Below are 25,209 nucleotides of genomic sequence, written 5' to 3' on the forward strand. Positions count from 1 at the left end.
TCAATGAATAAAGAGGCAGTGACAGGTGGGCTGCTTTCTCATTTTATCATTTCAGCAGGTGCTAAGTGGGGAGTCACTCCTGGGAGGCTCTAAGGGGTGACATCTGCACAGAGGGGGCCACAGGTGCCCTAACAATTGTGTCAGGAGTGGGATTGAGCCTGGGCCCGTCTTCAAGTTGGCATCCACCTTGCAGCTCTGCTATGATCTCCTCCAGCAGGTCCATCCTGGGAGAGGGTGGGGTAGGGTGGGCTGAAGTTGACCTCGAGGAGGAGGAAGGGGCCCGGGGCCCTCCCACCAGCACCCCACTTCTCACTTCTGCAGGCTGGAGAAGCGACTTCCTCTGATCAGCTCAGGGCTGGGTACCTGCAGGAGTAAAGACTACAGCTGCCACCAGTGGCCACGGAGCTCAGGAGGGCCCTGGGAGGGCGGGCTGGGGCAGGGCCTGGGCTTAGGGCCCTCTGCTTCACCTGCCCTCGTGGCCTTCCCTGCCAGCAGCCTCCAGGGCATGGGAAGCCTCCCTGTGGGTCAGCAGGCAGGGGTTGGGCTCACAGGGCTGGGGGTCCAGCAGGGCAGCCCTGTGTGTGTGCCGCTGCAGCCCCTGCAGGGCTTGGATCTTAGCTGAGAACCTCCTCTCAAACCGTTCCTCAGAGCTCTGAGTCCCCAGCAGGGAGGCTGAGTCCTGAAGGCTGGTGTGCAGGGCAGGGCCCTGGGGGAAGCAGGGTTGGGCGGGGGCGGGGTGGGGGTTAACCAGTCAGCGAGGGGAACAGTGCGGGTCCCAGGGGTCCCTGGTCAGAGGACAGGCAGCCAGGGAAATTGGGGTTGGTGACAACTTGGGGGAAGGGTCATGGGTGAGCAAATGGACAATGGCGCAGGACTTGGGGTATCCATACTGTTGATCTGGGCTCCAGGCTGTGGTCCAGGCTGACCCTGGCTGTGGGGCTGTGCCCTGGGCAGAGGCCAGGGCGGGGACTCGGGCTGCTGCCTAGAGTCAAGCTGCTGCCCGAGTCCCAGGTGGCACCCCTCTGGACTCTGCTGTGGCCCATGACCTGCAGAGAGCGATGGCAGAGGGCTGGCGTGGGTGGCCCACAGCTCCCTTGGTCCTCCAAGTGCCTGTCCTCGCTCCTGCCTAGGATGGGGAGGGGCCTAGGGACATCACAGCGGGCCACAGGCCCGGGTGCAGTCTTGGCTCTGGGAACCACCTCACAGTACAGTGTCTCTGGGCTTGCAGACCAGCCAGTTGGAAATGGGGCAGGGGCACAGCCGAGCTCTGCTCAGCGCCTGGCCCCATCCCGTCTGGGCCCTCTAACCTGGTAGAGAACCCTGCGGTGGAGGGCACTGTATGGCCCAGTCCCTTGGGGAGCTCACCTCAGAGGCCGAGTCCTGTGGAGAGGAGGCTGGGTGTGGGACACAGGCCCTGCCTGAGGTTCCATGGCTGCCACCCTCCCCTGCCCGCCTGTCCTGTACCTGAGCCATGGCCTCCCGCAGCAGGTATCGTGTACTCTGCAGGCTGCCGCAGCGGTCAGCAGGCCCTAGGCCCAGCCCAGCCCGAACCAGGGCCTGGTAGGGGGCTGGCACCAGGGGGTCCAGGGCCGGGCTCTCACCCGCCTCCAGTTTAGCCTTCACCTCAGGCCCTTTTCTTCCAGCCCAGGGCAGCTCTCCTGTGAGGAAGTATGATTGGGGGACCCAACTGAGGGGGGGGGCTTCAGTGGGGCTGGGAGCGGGGTTACTCACTGACCCGTGAAGACCTCCTGGGCCAAAATGCAGAAGCTGTAGAGGTCTGAGGTGGCCGCAGGCGTGTCACCGCGGATGAGCTCCAGCGGCAGCCATGGGTACAGTTCGGGAGGTGGGGGCAGCCCTGGGCCTGGGCCTCCCCAGGGGTAACCCTGCCGCGGCCTGTGGAGGCCAAGGGACCTGGTGAGTCAGTGGCTGCTGGACGGGGCCACAGGCAGGACAGGGAGGAAGGCACTCACCTGGGCTGCAGCCAGCGTTGGTGCAGCGGGCGCCCATGCTCCAGGCCGCCCACCTTGGCCAGGCCTGGCCGCACCAGCTGCACAGCATGGGAGCTGAGGCCGCCGTGAGCACGCCAGCGGGCCTGAAGGAACAGCAGGGCCTCCAGCACCTGCAGCAGCAGGTGGCTGGGCAGCAGGCCTGGCACGAGGTGGGGGGGTCCCCCTTCTCGCGGGCCCTGGGGGTGTAGCACCACATGCAGGGAGCCCAGCCACACGGGTTCGAAGAGAAGACACAGCCCCGATAGGTCCTCCGAGGGGCTCAGTGCCATCAGCAGCAGCAGGCTGGGGTGGTGCAGGGCGCTGGACAGGAGGAGAGCAGGCCACTCGTGAGGAGGCCCCAGCCCGCCCGGCCGGGAGCTGACCATCTGCCTCAGCCACCGGACAGAGGAGAAATGGTGACCCTGGGTCATACAGCCTGGCAGTGGTGGGGCCAGCACCACTGTCCGTGGTACCCTCCCAACACCCACTCCTCTCCGAGGCCTACAGAACTGGGCGCCCACTTTCCCGTTGTGAGGTGGGTCACTCCAGTAGGAGGGCTCCATGCCAAGTGCTGGCCCAGGGGTGAAGGCTGCAACCGCGGCCACCACCACATTCCCTGGTCATCTATTTCCAGAACATTCAAGTTGGGCAGGGCGGGTAGAAGACGGCGGGCCTGGGGGGCCAGCTGGAGGGACCCACCTGCAGTGTTGAAGGTCAGCCAACAGCACATCAGCCTGGGCTCCTGGCACCTTCAGCTGCCGCACGGTCACAGGGTGGCCCCTCCACAGAAGGCTGGAGGAAGGCAGAGGGGAGAGAGCGTGGATCTGAGACAAGGGGTTTCCCGGTGAGGGGGGCAGGAGGGTCGGACTCTTCCCAGCTCTGCTGGACACCAGGCAGGGTGTCGGAGGGGCTCTCTCACTTGGCCATGAGGGTGTGGGAGCTGCTCCTGTAGGTGCGGTCGGGCTCGCCCTGCGCTGGCAGCAGCTCCTTGGGGTCCGCGAAGGGTACACCTGTTACCAGGCCCAGTGGCCACAGGCTGCTCAGCTGGGGGTGGGGAGCAGGACCATGAGGCAGGAAGAGGACAGACACTGTGGTCCCCACTCCCTCCGACATCTGCTTACCTGGCCAAACCCTAAGGCAGGGACATGGGGGGGTCTCCTGGTCTGCTCCAGCCTCCATGCCCTGAGGTAAAGGGCCATCTGAGAGCAAGTCCAGGGTAACCAGGCGTGGTGGGTAGGCAGGCCTCAGGACGTGCATCGTTACCTGTTCGCCTGCACCAGACGCAGACCACCACATAGGCTGTGTCCAGAGCTAGCCTGCCACTGGCCCAGGGAGACAGCGGGCGCCAACTCACTGCCATGCACCAGGGCTGACATGTGGGCCCGGCACAGCTGTAACAGTTCCAGCGTCTGGACGGGGCGGGGAGCATGTGGGGTAAGGCAGGGTGGGGGGCCCGGCCCTGAGGCCCTCGGCCCACCCTGGCCACAGCTCACCTCCCAGCTCTGTTTGGCACCACCTTGTTCTGCCCAGTCCTGAGGGCTGTGCCCCTGCTGGTCACGCAGACGCAGGTCGCCGCCTGCCTGCAGCAGGTGTAGGAGCACCAGGCTACGGCCCGAGAAGGCGCCCGCGTGCACGGGCGTGCTGCCATCCAGGCAGCGGCTGCAGCAGAACAGCGAGCACAGGAATGGGTTAGGAAAGGGACGGAACAGGGACAGGAGGTGGCAGGAGGGGAGCATGGAGAGATACGGGGGTCACTATGTTCGTGGGAAGACGACATCAGGATGGGGGGCTCACTTGGGGACACAGCAGAGTCCTTGAAAAGAGTGAGTGGATGGCGGTAAGCATGGAGGCACCAGGAAGATGGGAATAGTTTCTGGAGGACAAGAAGGGGTTAACTGAGAGAGCAAGATGGGTCACCGGGGATGGGAGGGGGTCTGAGGGAGAGAGGTCTCTGGGGAAGACAGCCCTGGCTCTCTGGGGATCAGACTCAGGGCGCTGGGAGTGTGGGGCATCACCACGTGTCCACGTACTGGTTGGGGTTGGCACCAGAGGCCAGCAGGAGCTCCACGGCCGAGCTGTGACCCAGCAGCGCCGAGAGGTAGAGTGCCGTCTGCCCAGCCGAGTTCTCGCCGTCTACCTGGACGACTGAGGGGCAGCGAGGCTTAGGACTATCCCTGCCCCTTACTCCAGGGGCAGAGGTCCTGGCAACACCTTTCCCAATTCCCAGCCCCCACAATCCCTCCCTGACTGGGTGACCCTCGGCTTCAGATTCCACCTCTATGTCCTGGAACCGCCACCTTCCAGCCGCTGGGGACTCTGCCTCAGAATCCATCTCAACACACTCCTCACCACTAAGTCCACAGAACTAGAACAAGGTGACGTCTACTTGCCCTGCCAACATCCACCCCACCCCCATCCCAGAGGTGTCAAAATCACACAAAGGGGGGTTTCCCTGGTAGCTCAGTAAAGAATCCACCTGCCAATGCAGGAGACACATGTTCAATCCCTGGTCTGGGAAGATCCCATATGCCATGGAGCAACTAAGCCTGTGCACCACAACTACTGAGCCTGTGCTCTAGAACCTGGGAGCCTCAACTACTGAGCCCCACTGCCTAGAGTCCGCGCTCCACAATAAGAGAAGCCACCGCAATGAGAAGCCTGTGGAGCACAACTAGAGAAAAAGCCTGCACATCAGTGAAGACCCAGCGCAGTCACAAATAAATAAATTTTTAAAACGCACAAAGGTACCCAGGGCAAGAGGGCAAGGCTAATTTTTATGAGGCAAAAAATGACCTTAACTCCAAAACCAGATGAGAATTCCAGAACCAGAAATGAAGTCATACATCAATTCAATTTATGATCATACATGCAAAGCCCCTAAATAAAGTAAAAGGGGTAACCCAATTGATTTATTCCCAGAAAGCAAGGATGAATCAACAAAAGAAAATCTATGAATGTAAAAAAAACACATTCACAAATTAAAAAATAAAAATCACATTTAACTGTATCAGTAGATGCAGAAAAAGCACTTGGTAAAATTCAATGCCAAAAAACAAAAAAAATTCAATGCCTACTTATGATTAGAAAAAAAAAATCTACCTCAGAAAACTAAGAATAGGTGGAAAGTTTCTTACTTGATAAAAATTACAAACCAAAACCCAAGAGCAAGCAAAGTACCTAATGCAGAAACATAAGACTCTTCTCTTTAATATCAAGAATAAAAAAAAAGATGTCCAATGATAACAAGGTTTAGGAGTTCTGGCCAACACCTTATGACAGAAAACAGAGACTGTGGTTTAAAGACTGAATAGCTGAGACCACACTGTTACTGTCTGCAGATAACAATAAAGTAAAAGAATCAACACACACAACTATTAAGCAAGCTCAGACAGTGGCTGGATACACAATCAACTTACAAAAATCAGTGAACAACAGAAACTGTAAGTTTGATCATGTTAATTTCCTGCCTACAACTCCAGGGGTTTCCAATTACACACAGAACAAAATCCAACAAAATTCACACCACTCTTAAGGCCTGTTCCTGTCTGTAATTGCTGCCTCCCTGAGTCCTTTTGCTCCCTGCTGCTACTTACATATCCCCAGTTTTGGGGTTTGTGGGGGGTTTTTTGCTTTTAAAATTTACTTTTAACTGGAGAATTATTGCTTTACGATACTGTGTACCCAGTTTGTTTTGATTTTAGGGCTTTGCACTAGCTACTCCCTCTGAAGTGCTTGTTCCCCAGCTGTTTCCATGTCTGGCTCTTCTGCTGTGGGACCCAAGTATCAACCCATTAGAAAGGCCATCCTTCCAGGGTGTCTCACTCATTCTCATCACTCTCTTAAATTCTCATTATAGATTTAATTCATAATGATCTGGAGGGTCATTCTCGCCCTTAAGTCTCCATCACAGACAACAGCGCCTTGGCACATGACAGGTGCCTGATACACAATTGTTAACAGGTCAACTGAAGTTGCATCCTCCTTTCTGCTCCTTGATCTCGTTCCCCGAGGCAGTTTCAGCAGCCAAACTCACCTCTCCGCAGGAGTCGGGTGAGGCCCCACCTTGGGCCCCCAGCCACAGCCAGGCGATGCAGACGGCCCACCTGACTTTCTGGATCCGGAACAGAGCCCAGCTCCACAGGGAATCGAGAACGCAGTGAGGGCATCTGTGGACTCCGTCAGCTCCTGGCCAGGGATCAGTGAGCAGGTCTCATGAGGGCAGGAGGACATGAAGGACTAGATCTCTGGGAGCAATAAAGACAGAGCTGGCTGTGAGTCTTGGGGGGCAGTCTGAGAAATAAAGGTGATTTGGGAGGGGTGTGATTTGGAGAGAGGCATCTGAATGAGACCTGGGAGAGCTTCAGACCAGAAGGTCAGGAGTTCAAGGGAGTCTGGGAGTGAAAAGAAGCTAAGGAAATCTGCTCTCTGTGGCAGAGGAGTAGTAAGGGCTATGAGGATAGAAGTCAGGGGCTTGGGAAGAGAGTCTGAAGACTACATAGGGGCTGGAGGAAGAAGGCTCTGAGGGTTAGGACCTGAGAGGGAGGTGCAGTCTACAGGCTGTGAGACAGGAGTGTCCAAGGAAGGAGGACAGCCTGAGGGCAGGGCCTGCAGGCTGGGAAGGGCCTTGAGGAGGGGTAGGGGGCGGTGGCTGGGGTCCACGGGCTGGGAAAGGGTCTGAGGGCTGGGGGCATGGACTGAGCTTTAGGGAAGTGTCTGTGTACTAGGATGGGGTCTATGGATTAGAAGGGACAGAAGAAAGAAGGAGTCTGAAGATGGTATCTGTGGGCTGGGAGAAAGATGTGCAGAACTGAGACCAAGGCTGAGAAAGGGGTGGGGTCTGTGGGCACAAGATGGGTGGGAAGGGAGAATGGGGGCGGGGTTCTGTGGGCTGGGGGAGGGGCATGGTGGCCAGCTGGGGGCCCAGTCCCCTCAGCTTTGCACCTACCGTTGGGCTCGGACAGTGATCACCATGTGACTGCCACGTGACCCCACGCTGAAGTTCCGGGGGTCTAAGGCGGCAATTCCAGGCGCATGCGCATCAGTGCTCGCCAGCCATCTTTGCGCTTGCGTGCAGTAGCGTCTCTTATGGCCCTGAGGCGACCCGGTAGAAAAGATTGCAGTGTCCACCCCAGAGCTGTGCTGCTCCCTAATGTTACTGCCTTGTTGTTTGGAATGCCCAGCCTTTCACCATCCCTGTCTTTCGCTGTCTTCCCATGCTTCTCATGTCAACCCCACGGGCAGTTTCCTGTTCGTCTCTGCCCCAGTCTCTCTTCTTTGCCCCACACGTAGGCTCCTCAGTGTGCTGGACACCTCTCCCTGGATGTCCCCTGGGACCTTCACACCCACCCGGTCCCACATTGGCTTCAGTATCTCCTCCAAACTGCATTTTCTGCCAGATCCCCATCTTAAGAGTTGGTCCCACTGTCCCCTCTCACCCAGAGCCCTGGGTCTCACCCTGAATGTCTCCCTTATATTCTGGCTATCAGCTCCATGGCCCTTCCACTCAGTCTTCTGGTGGTTCTTTCCACTAGTCCACCCATCATGTGACAGCCAGGGGACTCTTAACTAAAGTCTTACCTGACTCTGTCCCTTCCCTATTTCAAACCCTCCTGACTCCCTAGTGACCTTGGACAGAGTTGAAGCCCTGCCGTGTGGCACCTAAGACTGCATCATCTGCCCCCGCCCATCCTTGTCTCCCCATTCCCCAGTCTGTTTGTGCACATGCCCTTGGCTTTGAATGCTCTTCTCAATATTTACTTGGTTATTCTTGGGAATTCTCTGGGAAGCCCTCTTGATCACCAGGTGTCTCCTCTGGCCTCCTTCAGCCTCTGGGCTTTCTCCAAGGCTGCCCAGATACTCCCCCGAGCTCACCCATCACAGCCCTGATTACCCTGGGCTGTCACTGCCTGAAGGTGGTCTGTTTACCCCTACTGGACTGAAAACCCAGTGAGGCCAGGCCTGGGGTTGTGTTGGTCTCTATTGTGTCCCCAGTGTTATTTACCTGAGAGCCTAGCTCAGAAGGAGACTCAGTAAATGCTTATTAAGTGAGAGAGTGGTTTGCTCTTCTCTCTGTCTCTCCCTGGACGTGTGGCCTTAGCCTAGCCTCTAGATTTCAGTGTTTCAGTATCTGCGCTTCATCTGTGCTGTTTACCCGGGTGTCCACAGGAGTGAAGAAAATTCCCATGTCAGCCACTGACTGGTTGAGTAGAGCTGACCCCAGGCCCTTTGCAGGATAGACTGCCTCAGGGTTGGGGGGGACCTCCTTAGTCTTTGATCAATGCCCTCGCTGTGCTCTAGGGTCATCTAAAGATCATTCTTGAGCCACAGAGCCCCCGAACTTGGGCTGGCTGAGGTCAAGATGAGCCCTTCCCCAAAGAGATGGCTTTGGTGCAAGGCAGCTGCCTGGGCAACAGCTCAAGAACTTTATTGACCACATGACTCCTGGGGGTGCTAATGGGGGGATACCCTCAGGCTCCGCCCCAGCAGCCTCCGTCGAAGTTCTTGGCTGAGCAGCTCCTGTTCCCTGCGGGCACCCCGTAGTACACTTCGGTTCTCCTGGGCCCTCCGGATCAGGTAAGGGATCACCTCCTCCAGGGAGCCATAGGGGATGGACTTGTACACAGCATAGCCAGCCTGCCCTGGAGGGAGAGTATTGGCAGCATGTGGGCTCAAGTTTGGCAAGAGGCTCCCATAGGCTCCATCTAGAACAGAGACTTCCATTTCTGAGAGCATGACAGATTAGGTGAGTTGGACAAAATCTCCCGCTGAAAAACTAAAACTCCTGGAGTAAACATTAAAATAAAAAATTCTCAAAGTTATAAAAATGCTGCAAAGAGAATAAAGTGAAAGTGAAAGTCACTCAGTCGTGTCCAGCTCTTTGCAACCCCATGGACTATACAGTCCATGGAATTCTCCAGGCCAGAATACTGGAGTAGGTAGCCCTTCCCTTCTCCAGGGGATCTTCCCAACCCAGTGATCGAACCCAGGTTTCCTGATTGCAGGTGGATTCTCTACCAGCTGAGTCACTAGGGAAGCCCAAGAATACTGGAGTGGGTAGCATACCCCTTCTCCAGGGAAGTCTTCCTGACCCAGGAATCGAACCGCGGTCTCCTGCACTACAGACGAATTCTTTACCAACTGAGCTATTAGGGAAGCAAAGAGAATAAGGAATTTACTAATTCAAGAATTAAGAGAAAATGAGGGGCTTCTCTTGTGGCTCAGTGGTAGAGAATCTGCCTGCCAATGCAGGAGAGACGGGTTCAATCCCTGATCCGGGAAGATCCCACATGCCACTGGACAGCTAAGCCCACGTGCCACAAGTACTGACCCCACATGCTGTGACTACTGAAGCCCCCATGCCTAGAGCCCGTGCTCTGCAACAAGAGAAACTGCAATGAGAAGCCCGTGCACTGCAACTAGAAAGTAACCCTCTGCTCACCACAGCTAGAGAAGAGACCACGCAGCAATGAAGACTTAGCACGGCCAAAAATAAATTAAAAAAATTTTTTTCTTAAAAAAGAGAGAGAACCCAGAGCAGAAGGATTACCCGAGAAGCGTTTCTTTCCTGAGGGCAAAACTGAGTTTCTGTCTAATGACTTCAAAGTTAAGGGGGTACAGAAATGGAGGCCTAAAACCTGACCAGGATTAAGAGTTATAAAAGAGAGTTTCCCCAGATTAAGTGTGAACCCCAAAATCTAGACCCTCAAAGTAAGAGTTAACAAGAAGTCAACTCTCCCATAAGGAAGGTTGGCCTTGACCATAAACAGAGCAAGGAAGGAAACAGAAGTCCATCTCTGAGAAGTTGTGGCCATGGGTTGCATGCGTGTGTGCTCAGTCACTTCAGTCGTTGTCAGACTTTGCCCACAAGGCTATGGACTGTTAGCCCACAAGGCTCCTCTGTTCATGAGATTCTTCAGGCAAGAATACTGGAGTGAGTTGCCATGCCCTCCTCCAGGGGATCTTCCTGACCCAGGGATTGAACCTGCATCTCCTGCATTGCAGGCAGAGTCTTTACTACTGAGCCATTCTGGAAGCCCGTTACTGTAGGTTAGTCTCCTAAAATATTTGCAGCCCCAGTGTGGATCCTTGAGATATCTCAAGAAACCTCAAGCTGTGAATTTAGGGTACAGTGATTTTGTACCCCTCAGTGCCTGGCAGAAGAAAACATAAATCTTCTGGTCTCAGGCCCTGGGGAACAACACAGTAAAGATAACAAAGCAGACAGGAAACAAGATACCAAGATCAAAAACCAAGATACCAAGATCAAGACAAAAACAACAGCGCACAGACGCAGAGACATAGGCCCGCGAGGCCTTCAGATATGGGACAGACCTCTCTGAGGGCCTGCCACTGGGCTGGCTGCAGGCTGTTGATGGGAGCCTGGCCAGGCATCATCTGGGAATGGGAGAAGGGATCTGTTTGGGAGGGAATGAGGCTGGGGCAGGTTAGGTGGGAGGTGGGAGTAGGGGCTGGGAGGGACAGATCACTCACATACCCAGTGCCAAGGAGACATGGTCACACATCCCCAGAAGTTGTCCAAAGCAGACAGGCCCATCTGGAGGAATGCCCAGCTCCCACATGCTACAGAAAAGGTCACATCATCAATCCAGACAGTGGCTGGATCCCCCATGACACACTCATATGGCTCTTCTAGTTATTCGAATATTGAAGTATTTCCAAACTCACTGATAAATAACCATGGCTCTGGGACCTCTGAAAGCTCGCCGGTAAGTCTCAGCTCCTTTCCTGAAATATTTGGACTTCCCTGCTGCTGCTGCCAAGTCACTTCAGTCATGTCTGATTCTGTTCGACCCCATAGACGGCAGCCCACCAGGCTCCCCCATCCCTGGGATTCTCCAGGCAAGAACACTGGAGTGGGTTGCCATTTCCTTCTCCAGTGCATGAAAGTGAAAAGTGAAAGTGATGTCGCTCAGTCGTGTCCGACCCTCAGCGACCCCATGGACTGCAGCCTTCCAGGCTCCTCCGTCCATGGGATTTTCCAGGCAAGAGTACTGGAGTGGGTTGCCATTGCCTTCTCCGTTGGACTTCCCTATTCCCCAGCAAATAAGGGGCAGTTCCTTGTTCAGCGGGAGCCTACAGGTGTAGCAGGAGTTAAATATTTTGAATATTCTCCCCAGACCCTCTTTGAACCTACTGGCCCCCACAGTCCCTCCCCTTGTCAACCACCCTTTGGGCGCTTATTTCCATTCCCCTACTTCATACCGCTTGGTCGCCTGGCGGACAGAGTCCTCATTGTGGGAAGCCACCATGAGGTGGCACATGGGGCCACGATGGGACACCTGGGTCAGCATCAGCTCCAGACAGCGGCTGTAACTGAAGGGAGATGAAGGATCAGCTTATGGCACCTGGTGAGTTAGGGTCAGGCCCCAGAGACCGGGGATTTATATCACCGAGGGGTAGGGTGCCTAAGGGCAAGGACCCTGAAGTCAGGAAGTACCTACATCCCACCTGCCTCAGCTGTGAGGGACATCTTCTTTCGGAGCCTTTTTTTTCCCTTTAACAACACACGTTCATCTGTTAGCATTGTTGTGGGGATGGAGTGAGATGAGGGTAGACCTAAAGTCTTTGGCACAATGGCAGTCTCACAGCAAAGGGCCATGTCACAGGAGATGACATTTACCCACTGACATTCACTTCAGCAACGTCTGCAGAGCAGGGTTAGCAACACCCCAAATGTCTGTAAGTGGGAGACTGGCTAAATGAACACCCAGAGGATAGTGGAGGGCCCCTGTAGGGGCAGGAACTGCCCCCCCATGATTGGATGGGGATGTGGGTGGAAGTGAGCTGTGTCAGCCTGTTTATTTTTGTGTCATTTTGATTTTTTTTTTTTTTTTGGCTGTGCAGAGAGTGGCAGGTGGGATCTTAGTTCTTCAACCAGAGATCAAACCCAGGCCCCTCAAAGTGGAAGCATGGAGTCCTAACCTCTGGACCATCAGGTAAGTCCCCATTTTGATTTTTGAATCATGGGAATGTATTATTTATTTAAAATCTCTATTAAAACATTAATGGTACTATGCTGGAGAAGATGTGGAGAAATTGGAATTCTCCCACCGTGCTAGTGTGAGTCTAAAAGGCTGCAGCCACTTTGGGAAACCATCTGGCACTTCCTCAAAAAGTTAAACATGGAGTGACCATAGGACCCAGCAATTCCAGTCCTAGAGAGTTGGACTTTTAAGAGAATTTAAAATGTGCATTTACCAAAAAATATGTACATGAATGTTCATAGCAGCACTATCCACAATTGACAAAAAGTGTAAACAATGCAAATATCCATCAATTGATGAATGGATAAATCAAATGCGGCCTCTCCATACAATGGAATATTATTCAACCGTAACAAGGAATGAAGCACTGACACACACTACAGCATGGTTGAACCTTAAATACATTATGCTGAGTGAAAGAAGCCAGGTACGGAAGGTCGTGTATTATGCGACTCCACTAACATGAGATGTCCAGAATAGACAAATCCATAGTGACAAAAACTAGATTAGTGGCTTCCAGGGCCTAAGGGGATGGGAATTATGAGTGACTGCTAATGGATATTTGCATTAGCAAATTAGCAAATAGAAAGGGGAAAGGTGGAAGCAGTGACAGATTTTCTCTTCTTGGGCTCCAAAATCACTGCGTGATGATTGCAGCCATGAAATTAGAAGATGGTTGCTTCTTGGCAGGAAAGCTATGACAGCCCTAGACAGTGTTTAAAAAAGCAAAGACATCACTTTGCTGACAAAGGTCTATGTAGTCAAGGATATGGTCTTTCCAGTAGTCGTGTACAGATGTGAGAGCTGGACTATAAAGAAGGCTGAGTGCCAAAGAAATGATGCTTTCAAACTGCGGTGCTACAGATGACTCTTGAGAGTCCCTTGGAAAGCAAAGAGATCCAACCAGTCAATCCTAAAGGAAATCAACCCTGAATACTCTTTGGAAGGACTGATGCTGAAGCTGAAACTCCAGTACTTTGCAAACAGCTGACTCACTGGAAAAGACCCTGATGCTGGGAAAGATTGAAGGCAGAAGGAGAAGAGGGTGACAGAGGATGAGATGGTTGGATGGCATCACTGATTTGCCCAAGTTCACTGGTCATGAACTTGGGCAAACTCTTGGAGATAGTGAGGGACAGGGAAGCCTGGCGTGCTGAAGTCCATGGTGTCTTGAAGAGTCGGACACAACTCGGCTGCTGTACAAAAACAGCTGATGGATATGGTTTGTTTTTGGCTGTGCCTTGTCTGTCTGTCTGTCTGTCTGTTTGTTTGTTTGTTTTGCTTAAGGGAGTGGGACTTTAGTTCCCAGACCAGGGATCAAGCCCATTTCCCCTGCAGTGGATCCTCAGAGTCTTAACCACTGGACCACTCGGGAAGTCCTGGAGTTTCTTTTTGAGATGATGAAAATGTTCTGGAATTGGTGATGATGGCTGCAAAATTTAATGAATATACTAAAAGCCACTGAATTGTAGTTTAAAATAGCGAATTGTATGGTATGTGAATTATATCTCAGTAAAAAAAAATGATTCCAAATGATTAAGCCCATAGGATACAAATGTGCCTAGGAGGCTTCATGGGCTTTGGATGCAAGCTTAGCCTTCATGGCTTGGCCACTTTCTGTGGGAGCTTGGTAAGTCCCTGTGGCTCTACAGACCCCTCCTTGTCTGCTGGGAAATGGAATCAGGCTTTGAAAACTCCATGAGAACAGAGCCTGGGGTCCAGCTGGATTGCTACCGCAACCAGAATCCAACACTGATCTGAAACAAGTGATCAGCAAGTGTGTATTGAAAGAACAAATCTTTTCTTCTCAGGGCCATGAGATAGTGGCCCCAGGAGCTCAGCCATGTCTTGCCTGTGATTTGAGGTGTATCAGAATCAGGGTTCTAGAGTCAGTCTGCATGTGCTAAGTCACTTCAGTCATGTCCAACTCTGTGACCCGAAGGACTGCAGCCCGCCAGGCTTCTTTGTCCGTGGGATTCTCCAGACAAGAACAAAGGAGTGGGTTGCCATGCCCTCCTCCAGGGGATCTTCATGACCCAGGGATCGAACCTGCATCTCTTGCATTGGGAGGAGGGTTCTTTACTGCTACTTCCACCAGGGAACCCAGGCTGCCAAGGCTCAAATCTTGGCACTGCCACTCACTAGCTTTGCAACCTTCGGTAAGAGATGTCACGTCTCTGAGCCTGTTTCATCCTCTGTGAAATAGAGAGAGAGCAATAGTATCTACTGCTTGGGGTCGTTTACTCCTTCATTCACCAGACCTGTACCGAGCACCTCCCATGGAGCAGCAGTGTTAAGCACTGAGGACTCAGCAGTGAACAAGTTAGAAAACCCTGCCCTCCTGGGCCCACGCTCTCATGGGAGAGAAAGACAATGAGCAACTGAATGCCAAAGCTCTGCTGCCAGTAAGTGCTGGGAGAAAAATCAATCCAAGAAGAGAGGGTGTGGTCTGTGTCAGTTTTTGGTAGGGAGGGCAAGAAGGTCCCCTGAGAAGGTCCCAAAAAGTAAAGACCTAGGAAGGTGAGTGACTGAGCCCTGCCACACGGCCATCTGGAGGGAGAAGGTTCTGGGCAGTGGGAACAAGAAGTGCAAAGTCCCTGGGGTCATCAAGGAGGCCAGTGTGGCTGGAGTGAAGTGAGTGAGGGGACAACACTGCAGGCCACTGCAAGGATCTGGGGTTTATCGAGGGTGTGCTGGGAGCTATGGGAGGATTTGAACTGAGGAGGGATATTTGACACAGGTATTAACAGGCTCCCCACTGGCGACAGGTTGGAGAGGGGTGACAGAGAAGGGAGCAGGCTGCTGTTCAGGTGGGAAGCGACAGTCTCCTGGTCGGGGAGAGAGAGTGACCTGTAGACGCACATAGGTTGCTGGACACTGTGGGGAATGAGCTCTAATGGAAGGTTAGATGCTAATGCTCTTCCTCTCGAGGCCGGCAGAGGATGAGATGGCTAGATAGCATCACTGACTCAATGGATGTGAATTTGAGCAAACTCCAGGAGATAGTGAAGGACAGGGAAGTCTGGCGTGCTGCCAAGCCATGGGGTCACAGAGTCAGACACGACTTAGCTACTGAACAACCACAGCAACAATTATTCATCTCAGAGGCCGGCCTGCCCCTGTCCCACCTCTGACTGGTAGCCTCATAGTCAGGCTGAGTGGGATCTTCGGTTCCCTGGAGCCGGGCCGTCTCTCTCTCCTTGTCCAGATACGCCCCTCGTACCAACTTCACCCCAAAGGCCAGGCCAGCCCTGTCTGCGGCCTCAGCGTCCCACCTCAGCCGCTCATAGGTGTCCTGGTGGAGCACATGGGCGGCTTCAGATCAAGGCGCTGGGACCCCGGCCTGCAGCCCCTTGTCCCCAACCACACCCCCTATCCCCGGAGTGCACTACACACCTTCAGATAGGCCTGGTAAGTGTTCCACACCCAGGGCCCGCCTTCCCCAGAGCTGTTCCAGCGCGTGGCCAGGGCAGCCACCAGCAGAGAGAGTGCCGGGTTCAGAGAGGTGTACTCGGCATCCACCAGGAGCCTCACGCGCTGGGCCCGGGCGTGCTGAGGGTGAGAGGGACTGCGGTCGGGCCCCAGGGGTGACCAGCAAGCAGGCGTGGTGGAGGCAGGCCTCGGCCGAAGCTGTTACCTGTACCACCCGGTGCAAACGACTCAGGGAGGCCTGGAGGTGTCGTGTTTGCTCGGTGTTGAAGCAGGAGACCTGGAGGTCCTGGGGGGCAGCGGGGAGGCAAGGCGGCTCAGGCCTTCTGGATCCTTCCAGAGCCCAAGCCTCCTCTCCCCCACCAGCAGGCAGGGAAAAAAGTTTAGAAATTACTAGAAATCTGGAAAGCAGCTGTATCATATAGATACTATTTATTGAGGTATAATACATGGATGGACGGGCTTCCCAAGTGGTGCTAGTGGTAAAGAACTTGCCTGCCAATGCAGGTAAAGAGACGCCAGTTCTATCCCTGGGTCGGGAAGATCCCCTGGAGGAGGGGACGGCAACCCACTGCAGTATTCTTGCCTGGGAAATCCCATGGACAGAGGAGCCTGGCCAGTTACAGTCCCGTGGGGTCACACAGAGTCGGACATGACTGAAGAGACTTAGCACGCACACTCACACACACACACACACACATGGGTTGAGAGCCCAGAATTTGAGTTTGAGTTTGAGTTTTGGCTCCACCATTCACTGTGTGGACTTGAACAAATGTAACCTCTCTGGGCCTCAATGTTCTCTGTAAAACGGGGATGATTATAGGATCTACCTCATTCAGTTGCTGTGTGGATAAAAATGGCCTGGCCATAAACAGGACAGGACAGGGCCAACATATGATAAGCACTCAGTGTTTTTGTTGTTTTGTGTGTGCCCAGTCGTGTCTGACTGTTTGAGACCCCATGGACCATAGCCCGCCAGGCTCCTCTGTCCATGGGATTTCCCAGGCAAGAATACTGGGGTGGGTTGCCATTTCCTACTCCAGGGGATCTTCCTGATCCAGGGATCAAACCCACGTCTCTTGCAACTCCTGCTTTGGCAGGCAGATTCTTTACCAGTGTGCCACCTAGGAAGCCCTAAGCACTCAATATATGTTGTTATTGTTATAATAATAGGTGACTTCAAATGCCGTCTTATAATCTTCACAATGATCCTAGTAGGCAGATATTATTCCAAGCTCCGTTTTCCAGTGAGAAAACCAAAGCTGGGAAAGTGAAGTGACTTGGAGTTAGCATCTAGGAACAGTAACCAGCTCCTAATAAGAGCCGTGAGTGTTACTTTGCATTAGTTTCTCAGGATGTCTCACTGCAACTCACAAGGCTCCCCTGGTCTGACCCGTTTATTCTACCTCCTCCCACCCTTCGCCTCGCTCACTGCTCTCCGGCTTCGCTGGCCTCCTGGCTACTCTTGGAACGTGCCAGGTACCTTCCCACCTCAGAGCCTTTGCTCTGGCTGTTCCTTCCACCTGGAACACTGTTCCCCTAGATGTCCATCCACCCGACTCCAACCTCTCAGCAGGGTCTTTATTTTCTCTGGTTTGAATTTGCAACTCCCTAGCTGGGGCTTTCCCTTCCCCTTCCTTAGCCTTATTTTCCCCTACAATACTCGTTTTTTAAAAATTAATTTATTTATCTGGCTGCGCAGGGTCTTAGTTGCAGCATGCAGGATCTTTTAGTTGTAGCACTTAGCTGTGAGATTTGGGATCTAGTTTCCTGACAGGGATCTGATCTGCGCCCCCTGCATTAGGAGCATGGAGTCTTAGCCACTGGACCACCAGAGAAGTCCTTGTTGTTCGGTCGCTGTCATGTCTGACTCTTTGCAAGCCCATGGACTGCAGCACACTAGGCTTACTTGTCCTTCACTATCTCTCAGAGTGTGCCCAAACTCATGTCCATTGAGTTGGTGATGCCATCCAACCATCTCATTCTACAATGCTTATTTATACTTGTTACATATCCGCTTTGAGGTTTTTTTTAATAATTAAACATTTTTCACACACTTATGAATAGAGTGAAGAGAGGGAAGTGTGTTTCTGTGTCTGTCTCTGCACCAGCCTCCACATCTGAATCCAAGATCACTTCTAATAAACAGGAACCTTTCAGAAGAGCTCAAGTGAAAAGGCAGTTTACTAATACAGGAAGACTCTCGGAACCCAATTTCTAATGTATGTACTTCATCTGCATTAATTTCTGTGATTCCCTAAAACAATTAAGGAAACATAATTTCCAATTTACAAATAAGGAAACTGAGACCCAGAGGGTAACTTAAAACCTTTAAAAAGATCGAATTTCCTGGCTGGGTGCACTTGCGCCCCCTCCCCACCACGTGACCGGCAGCCGAGCAAGTCTGCACTCAGCTTTGGGTTTTTGTCTTAACTTTTTATTGGACTTCTTTTGGCTTTTATTGTTGCTTTTTGGGGCTTTCTCGATGGCTCAGTGGTAAAGAATCCACCTGCCAATGCAAGAGACTTGGAGACACAGGTTCAGTCCCTGGGTTGGGAAGCTCCTCTGGAGGAGGAAGCGGCAACTCACTCCAGTATTCTTGCCTGGAGAATCTCATGGACAGAGAAACCTGGTGAGTTACAGTCCATGGGGTCTCAAAAGAGTCAGGCAAGACTGAGCACAGCACAGCACACATAGCTGCCTTACAATGATGTGTTAATTTCTGCTATACATCTAAGTGAATCAGCCGTACATATACATACTGTCCTTTTTTGGATTTCTTTCCCATGTGAGTCACCATAAAGCATTGAGTAGAGTTCTCTGTGCTATACAGTAGGTTCTCGTTAGTTATCTACATTACATATAATACTGTATATGATTGCCAGAAGAAATATCAATAACCTCAGATATGCAGATAACACCACCCTTATGGCAGAAAGCAAAGAAGAACTAAAGAGCCTCTTGATGAAAGTGAAAGAGGAGAGTGAAAAAGTTGGCTTAAAACTCAACATTCAGAAAACTAAGATCATGGCATCCAGTCCCACCACTTCATAGCAAATAGATGGGGAAACAATGGAAACAGTGAGATACTTTATTTTCTTGGGCTCCAAAATCACTGCAGATGGTGGCTGCAGCCATGAAATTAAAAGACACTTGCTCCTTGGAAGAAATGTTATGACCAACTTAGATAGCATATTAAAAAGCAGAGACATTACTTTGCCAACAAGGGTCCGTCTAGTCACAGCTATGGTTTTTCCAGTGGTCATGTATGGATATGAGAGTTGGACTATAAAGAAAGCTGAGCGCCGAAGAATTGATGCTTTTGAACTGTGGTGTTGAAGACCCTTGAGAGTCCCTTGGACTGCAAGGAGACCTAACCAGTCCATTCTAAAGGAGATCAGTCCTGAATATTCATTGGAAGGACTGATGCTAAAGCTGAAACTCCAGTACTTTGGCCACCTGATACAAAGAACTGACTCATTTGAAAAGACCCTGATGCTGGGAAAGATTGAAGGCAGGAGGAGAAAGGGATGACAGAGGATGAGATTATTGGATGGCATCACCAACTCTATGGACATGAGTTTGAGTAAACTCTGGGAGTTGGTGATGGGCAGGGAAGCCTGGCATGCTGCAGTCCATGGGGTCGCAAAGAGTCAGACACAACTGAGCAACTGAACTGAACTGATATATGTCAATCCCAATCTCCCAGTTCATCCTACCCCCCGCCTTTGGTATCCATACATTTGTTCTGTATATCTTTGTCTCTATTTCTGCTTTGCAGTAGGTTCATCTGTACCATTTTTCTAGATTCCACATATATGCGTTAATGTACAATATTTGTTTTTCTCTTTGGCTTTGATTTGAATGATTGTCTCTTGCAAGTAAGTGCCTCAAGGACATGTATTTTGTTTATCTTGATCAGCATCCCCACCCCACAATGGACATGAGTTTGAGCAAGCTCTGGGAGATGGTGAAGGACAGGGAAGCCTGGTGTGCTGCAGTTCATGGGGTTGCAAAGAGTGAGATATGACTGAGTGACTGAACAACAGTCTCCACCCCTGGCATAACACCTGGAACATAGTACATGTTCAACAGACATTTAAGGAATTGTTAGACATTTGTAACAGGGATCTTCCCTGGTGGCTCAGACGGTAAAGAATCTGCCTGCAGTGCTGGAGACCTGGGTTCAGTCCCTGGGTCGGGAAGATTCCCCTGGAGAAAGGAATGGCAACCCACTCCAGTAATTCTTGCCTGGAGAATTCCATGGACAGAGGAGCCTGGTGGGCTACAGTCCATGGGGTCGCAAAGAGTTGGACATAACTGGCTAATGCACACAGTTCTTGGTCTTCTTATGGGGATTCCACATGAATGTGAGCTTCTGGTGACTCAGGGAGTCCAGTTGGGTTCAGAGAAATGGGAAAGTTAAAAAAGAGGAACAGGTGGAATTCTGTTATGGCCAACAGGACTCCTTCCCAGGCAGCACTAGTGGTAAAGGATCTGCCTGCCAATGCAGGAGATACAAGAGATATGGGTTCAACCCCCGGGTTGGGAAGATCCCCTGGAGGAGGGCATGACAACCCACTCCAATATTCTTGCCTGGAGAATCCCATGCATAGAGGAGCCTGGAGGGCTACAGTCCATAGGGTCACAAAGAGTTGGACACAACTGAAGTGACTTAGCACACATACACACACTCATGGCCGACAGGATGGATATGGACCGCATCTTGGGGAAGAAGACTCTCTCCAGCAGGAGGGAGGAGCAAGGGGCACCTACCTGCCCAGTGCGTCTCCCCAGTCAGGGAATCGTCCCCCGCTGTGGGGCAGCGTCCGGGGGAGTTCTGGGGTGTGCGCAGCTGGTGGAGCCGTCACCCTCACAGGGGGCCGACCCGGCCCTCATTTACCCTTCACCACCGTCGGAGGTGGCGACTACTGTCACCCCCGTTTTACGGGGGGAAGCAGAGGTCAAGACACAGAGAGGTGAAGTTACTCATCTACTCATCTAAAGTCACACAGCTTGACCTAGGACTTAAACCTCAGCTTCTCCAGAGCCTGAGTACTTAACCGTCACCATGTACACCCACCCACAGGCAGAGAGGAAATGCTTCCCTCAAATATATGTAAAGCCGTCAGGACAGTGTGCGGCACGTTGTGAGTGGTCGGTAAGTTCTCCACCGTTAATACGTTGTTCCAAACTCACCTGCTTCATTTATTTATTCATTCATTTGACATGTTTTTCACATCCTGTCTAGGTGCTAGGGCCTGGGACATGACCGTGAACAGGACAGTCATAAATCGTGCTGGGGAACTGGTGACTGTGAAGACCAAGGATGGGTGGGGGCTGGGATCTGGGGTGGGGATGGCAGGGCAGCTCTGACATGGGGACAGGAAGAAGGGACAGCTCTAGGGAGACACAGGCCAGTGTGGGACCCAGTGGGTGTGAGAAGTCTGGGGGACGCCCAAGGGGAAGTTTGGTGCAGGGGGAGGGTCAGGGGAAAGCCTGGGCCTGGAGACAGTTGGGCATCATTAGTGCAAACCGGGGAAACTGAGGCTGAAGGGGTGGGTGAGAAGGCCCTTTCGAGGGGAGTGAGGAGCAAGCCTGGGCCTCACCCTGGGGAACCTCCATATTTGAGTATCAGGCAGAGTAAACTTAACGAAGACTGAGGATGAGCCAGGAGCGATGGAAAATGAGGAACACCAGGTCTGATGGTGTTGGGGAAGACAAGGGAAGTGAGGGACACAGAAGCAGCAGGGCCCCTTTGTCATCGTGAAGATGCCAGCCTGGCAAGGGTTTTCGTCCTGAAAACTGCCCTGGGAAGACATTACTACCATTGCCACATGTGAGTGAAAAGCTCATGAAGGGGTGAAGCTTGTTACGCTCCAAAGCTGATCCTTTAAGCACGGCTTCGATGTGTTCTGTGATGCATTAAAAAAAAATTACAAATTAAAAAATAAACATCAGCAGGTCCCAGGTAGTATTATTTGGCAGTGATGGAGACTCAGAGGCTACCTGGGTGCCCATCCTAGGAGAGGTAAACCCGGCGGCCAGAAGCCCAAATTAGAAACAACGGATTAGGACTTCCCCTGTGGTTCAGGAGTTAAGAATCCGCCTGCTGATACAGCGGATGTGGGTTTGATTCCTGGTCTGGAAAGACTCCACATGACTTGGAGCAACTAAGCCCGTGCACCACAATTACTGAAGCCCAGGCACCCTAGAACCTATGCTCCGCACCAAGAGAAGCCACCACAGTGAGGAATCCCACGCACCACAGTTAGAGTATCCTGTACTCTCCCCAACTAGAGAATGTCCAAGAGCAGCAATGGAGACCCAGGACAGCCAAAAAGAATAAAACAAGTAATTAAAAAAAAACACAATGGATTAGATGTATACAGAGATGATTGGAGGGATCTAAAAATCAGAGTGCTCAGTGGAAAAACGTAAGAAACAGGATGCAACAGATAACATAATGTTGTTTAGTCGCAAAGTCGTGTCTGACTCTTTATGACCCCATAGACTGTGGTGTGCCAGGCTTCTCTGTCCTTCACTGTCTCCAGGAGTTTCCTCAAACTCATGTTCATTGAGTTGGTGATGCTGTCTAACCACCTCATCCTCTGCCGCCTCCTTCTCCTCCTGCTCTCAATCTTTCCCAGAATCAGTCTTTTTCAACATAATGATGAATGTTACTTGTAGATGTTTAAAACTATACCCAACCCCAGACTGATGGAGAAGGGCACAAGGGGACTTTCTGCAGGGATGGAAATGTTCTGTACGTTGATAGGGATTATAGTAGCTCCAGTGCGTATTTGTCAAAGCTCATCAAAAGGTACATTTACAATGTATGCATCTCACTGTGTATAAATTTTACCTGAAAAGAAATGACTGCTGAGCTCTAGTTGGTGATATGCATTCTGAAGCATTTGAGGGGAGAAGCGTGCTGATGTCTGCAAATTACTTTGAAATGCATCAGAAAATAAGATGGGTGGATGGATGGATAGAGGAATGGATATGATTTTAAAGGAACAATAGCAGGTGTTCACCATAAAATTCTTTTGATTTTTCTGTATGTTTGAAAATTTTCATAATAAAATGTTGGAAAAATATGCCCCCAAATAGCATATATTTGTCAAAACCACATCATGGTAACAAAGAGATGTATATTATACAAGGTGAAGTGATTACTGATGGCGGGGAAGGTAGAAATAAGATACAGAAATAAAGAATAAATGAAAGAACAAACGAGTAAATGAATGAACCAAAACCCCACTGGTCTAATCATAGCTCCTAGCTAGTTAGCATACACTAGCGTAGCTAAGTTGATTGAAAAAATATTGGTTACTTTTTTATTGGTAAAGAGCTACTGTCTTAATTGATCCTACTAGAGCTCCCAGCTCCCAGGCCCCTAGCCTAGAATCCCCAGGTGACCCATATTCCAGTTACTCTCCAGCCATGCCCCAGGGCAGTAACCCCATTTATTCTGATAGTTCTAAGCCTGGGAAGTAGAGATAGTTAAATATTTAGAACATTCCGCTGGCTGGTGTCTGCTGCCTCTGCACTCCCCACCAACCATTCCTCTCCCCCAACCTGTGGTCCTTACCTGTCCAGAGTCCATGGCTTCTGCCAGCCTCTTGGGGCTCAGCTCCAAAGAATCCCCTGGCCTTAGGACCCATGAGGTGAGCTGCTTCTGGAATGGGATGGAGGGTGGGGCGGTGAGGGGGACCTGGTGGGCAGCCGCCCCTCCCCTCCCACCCGGCCCACCCCTTACACAGAGCCGAGTGCTCATCAGCGCCGTCATTTTCAGCTGCATCAGGGCATTTCCCGTTGGGTCAGGGGTCTCCAGGAGGCCTCGTGACAGGTCCACGCATCGCAGCATCGCACTCAGGTTCCCTTCATACCAGGCCTCGCTGCCCAGCCGGCAGGCATCAGGGCTGGGAGCCCACTAGCCCCCTTCCCACCAGCCTCCCGGCCTCCCTGGTTCCGGGCCCCCCTACTCACCCCGTCTTGACAGCCGAGTCTGGCTCCTCCTCAGTGGGCACTGCCAGCAGAGGCCGCAGGCCTAGGTTCTGGAGCTGTAGGACACAGCTCCTCACCTCCTCGGCGGTCTCACCAGCCACAAACTGCCCGTAGATGGATGCTCGGAGAAGCGCACCGGAGAGCCGGGAGCCCAGGAGTCGCTGAGACCAGGCTTGGAGCTGGGGTGACAGGGAGCAGGGGCTCAGAACCAGGCCCCAGGAACTTCCTAGGCTAGTCCCCCCAGGATTGCTGCTCACCGCCAGGCCATGGGTGACCAGAGGCGGCCAGGCACACAGCCGTAGCACCAGCAAAGCTCGGGTCAGTTCTCCCGTGCTCTTGAGGTGGAAGGCCCCACCATCAAAGCTGAGGGGCTGCCAGCTCCCTGGGGAGGGGCCAGCTCGGGAGCGGAGCACACGACAGGTCTGAAGCATCAGGAACCCTTCACCACTTCCACACTGGAGCAGGGGGCTTTGGAGGCAGCTGGTCTACCCAGTGCCCCTTGCCCGGCCAGGGACAGTGACTGATTAACCAGACAGTAGCCAGGGAAAGGCAAATCTTTAGGATCACAGACTCCTTGAGGGGCAGTTAATTATTAACTTATAGGGACATAGTTCAGAATAATGGGGACAGGAGAGGAAAGCCCCCCTCAAAACCTCAATGACCCTCAGCATAACAGCTCACAATTATTAGTCACCCATCATATGCCAATGGGTATTAAGTCAGAGCGCTCTGGGAGCCAGGCCGTGTGGCTTTGTGATCTTGGGAAAGTTATTAAACATCTCTTATTGCAATTGCTTCATCTTAAAGTGGGAGAGAGTGTAGTTTGCAAATACACCTAATCTTTATCTGTTCTATATTAAGCATATATCCTAGAGAACTTGAACATGGACATCAGGAAACATGTACAGGAAGAAATGTTCACAACAGTAGTTTTTTTCAATAGCCCTAAATGGAAGCTCCCCGCATTTCCATCAGCTCAAGAATGGAGAAACACACCGTGGTAGATTCATATGACAGACTACTATACAGCAATGAAAAGGGGTAAACTACTGATGCCTGCAACCACACAGATGAATCTCACACACATGTTGCGTGAAAGAAACCAGACACCAAACAGGACATGCTGTCTTATTCTAGTCAATAAACTTGAAAGCAGGGGTAATGAAATGGCCATATCGTGTGTGGGGGCATGGGTGCATACCTGGATGGTAAAACTATGAAGAAAAGACAAGCAAGGAAATCATTATCACAAAGACCAGAAAGGGATCAGAGGAGCTGTAACCTGGTGGGGTCTCATGGGGGCTTCTGTGCCCTTTTTTCATAACCTGATAATGATTCACAGTTGTTCATATTGTAAGGGTTTTAAAATATATTCTTATTTTCCCTCCCACCCACTATCAAGATTGAAGTGGGGAAGTTTGCTTAGTATTTATTTGGCTGTGTCGGGTCTTAGTTGCAGCACTTGGGACCTTTAGTTGTGGCATGTGGGATCCAGTTCCCTGACCGAGGGTGGAACCCGGGCCTCCTGCATTGGGAGGGCGAAGTCTTAGCCACTGGACCACCAGGGAAGTCCCTAAACTTTTCTTTTAGTTACATGTACAGTTTTAAAAATTATTTAAAAATTAAAATAGCCCAAAAGGAAATGAAGTGAAGCTTTCTCCAACTTCTCAATCTCAGTCCCTCAATTTCATGCCTCCAAGGCAATGAGGTATCCTTGGAGAGGATCAGTTCAGTTCAGTTCAGTCGCTCAGTCATGTCTGACTCTTTGCGACCCCATG

At 51.8% G+C, this 25,209-nt stretch overlaps 2 protein-coding genes across 10 annotated transcripts; both read right to left on the minus strand.

The window, feature by feature from the left end:
* Positions 1–31: 31 nt before the first annotated feature.
* Positions 32–8,308, minus strand: LOC133230505 (inactive serine/threonine-protein kinase TEX14-like). Of its 9 annotated transcripts, none has more exons than XM_061388046.1 (14): positions 6,934–8,308; positions 6,092–6,232; positions 4,019–4,133; positions 3,252–3,647; positions 3,110–3,170; positions 2,908–3,032; positions 2,688–2,780; positions 1,971–2,309; positions 1,736–1,893; positions 1,465–1,658; positions 1,366–1,380; positions 891–1,046; positions 314–363; positions 32–224 (listed from the first exon to the last, which is right to left on the minus strand). In XM_061388046.1, exons 2-14 carry the CDS (start codon positions 6,216–6,218, stop codon positions 74–76), a joined length of 1,980 nt encoding a protein of 659 aa, XP_061244030.1. In that variant the 5' UTR covers positions 6,219–6,232; positions 6,934–8,308; the 3' UTR covers positions 32–73. The 9 variants fall into 9 exon arrangements, with proteins under 9 accessions (XP_061244030.1, XP_061244028.1, XP_061244032.1 ...); XM_061388044.1 differs by lacking the exon at positions 6,934–8,308 and adding an exon at positions 6,521–6,910; XM_061388048.1 differs by lacking the exon at positions 6,934–8,308 and having other exon boundaries at positions 3,252–3,397; positions 3,482–3,647; positions 6,022–6,910.
* An 88-nt stretch (positions 8,309–8,396) lies between these two features.
* Positions 8,397–24,091, minus strand: PRODH2 (proline dehydrogenase 2). The gene is made up of 10 exons (XM_061388058.1): positions 23,689–24,091; positions 23,414–23,610; positions 23,184–23,322; positions 23,016–23,102; positions 15,630–15,710; positions 15,389–15,544; positions 15,121–15,287; positions 11,211–11,321; positions 10,483–10,568; positions 8,397–8,626 (listed from the first exon to the last, which is right to left on the minus strand). Exons 1-10 carry the CDS (start codon positions 23,860–23,862, stop codon positions 8,439–8,441), a joined length of 1,386 nt encoding a protein of 461 aa, XP_061244042.1. The 5' UTR covers positions 23,863–24,091; the 3' UTR covers positions 8,397–8,438.
* Between the last annotated feature and the right edge of the window lie 1,118 nt (positions 24,092–25,209).

Source organism: Bos javanicus, chromosome 18, assembly GCF_032452875.1.
Source record: "Bos javanicus breed banteng chromosome 18, ARS-OSU_banteng_1.0, whole genome shotgun sequence".
In the NCBI taxonomy this organism is placed as follows: Eukaryota; Metazoa; Chordata; class Mammalia; order Artiodactyla; family Bovidae; genus Bos; species Bos javanicus.

Bases quoted from the DNA above. Each gene is read 5' to 3' on its own strand.
- LOC133230505 (XM_061388042.1), bottom strand. From the start codon at position 6,154: ATGCCCTCACTGCGTTCTCGATTCCCTGTGGAGCTGGGCTCTGTTCCG. The intron at 1,659-1,735 runs GTCAGTGAGTAA...ACTTCCTCACAG, and splicing joins GGCCCAGGAGGTCTTCACGG to GAGAGCTGCCCTGGGCTGGA. The intron at 364-890 runs GTATGGATACCC...TTACTCCTGCAG, and splicing joins GCCTGGAGCCCAGATCAACA to GTACCCAGCCCTGAGCTGAT.
- PRODH2 (XM_061388058.1), bottom strand. From the start codon at position 23,862: ATGCTTCAGACCTGTCGTGTGCTCCGCTCCCGAGCTGGCCCCTCCCCA. The intron at 23,323-23,413 runs GTGAGTAGGGGG...CCGGCTGGGCAG, and splicing joins GACTCGGCTGTCAAGACGGG to CGAGGCCTGGTATGAAGGGA. The intron at 11,322-15,120 runs GTGGGACAGGGG...ATCTCCCTTCAG, and splicing joins TATGAGGCTACCAGTCAGAG to TTACAGCCGCTGTCTGGAGC.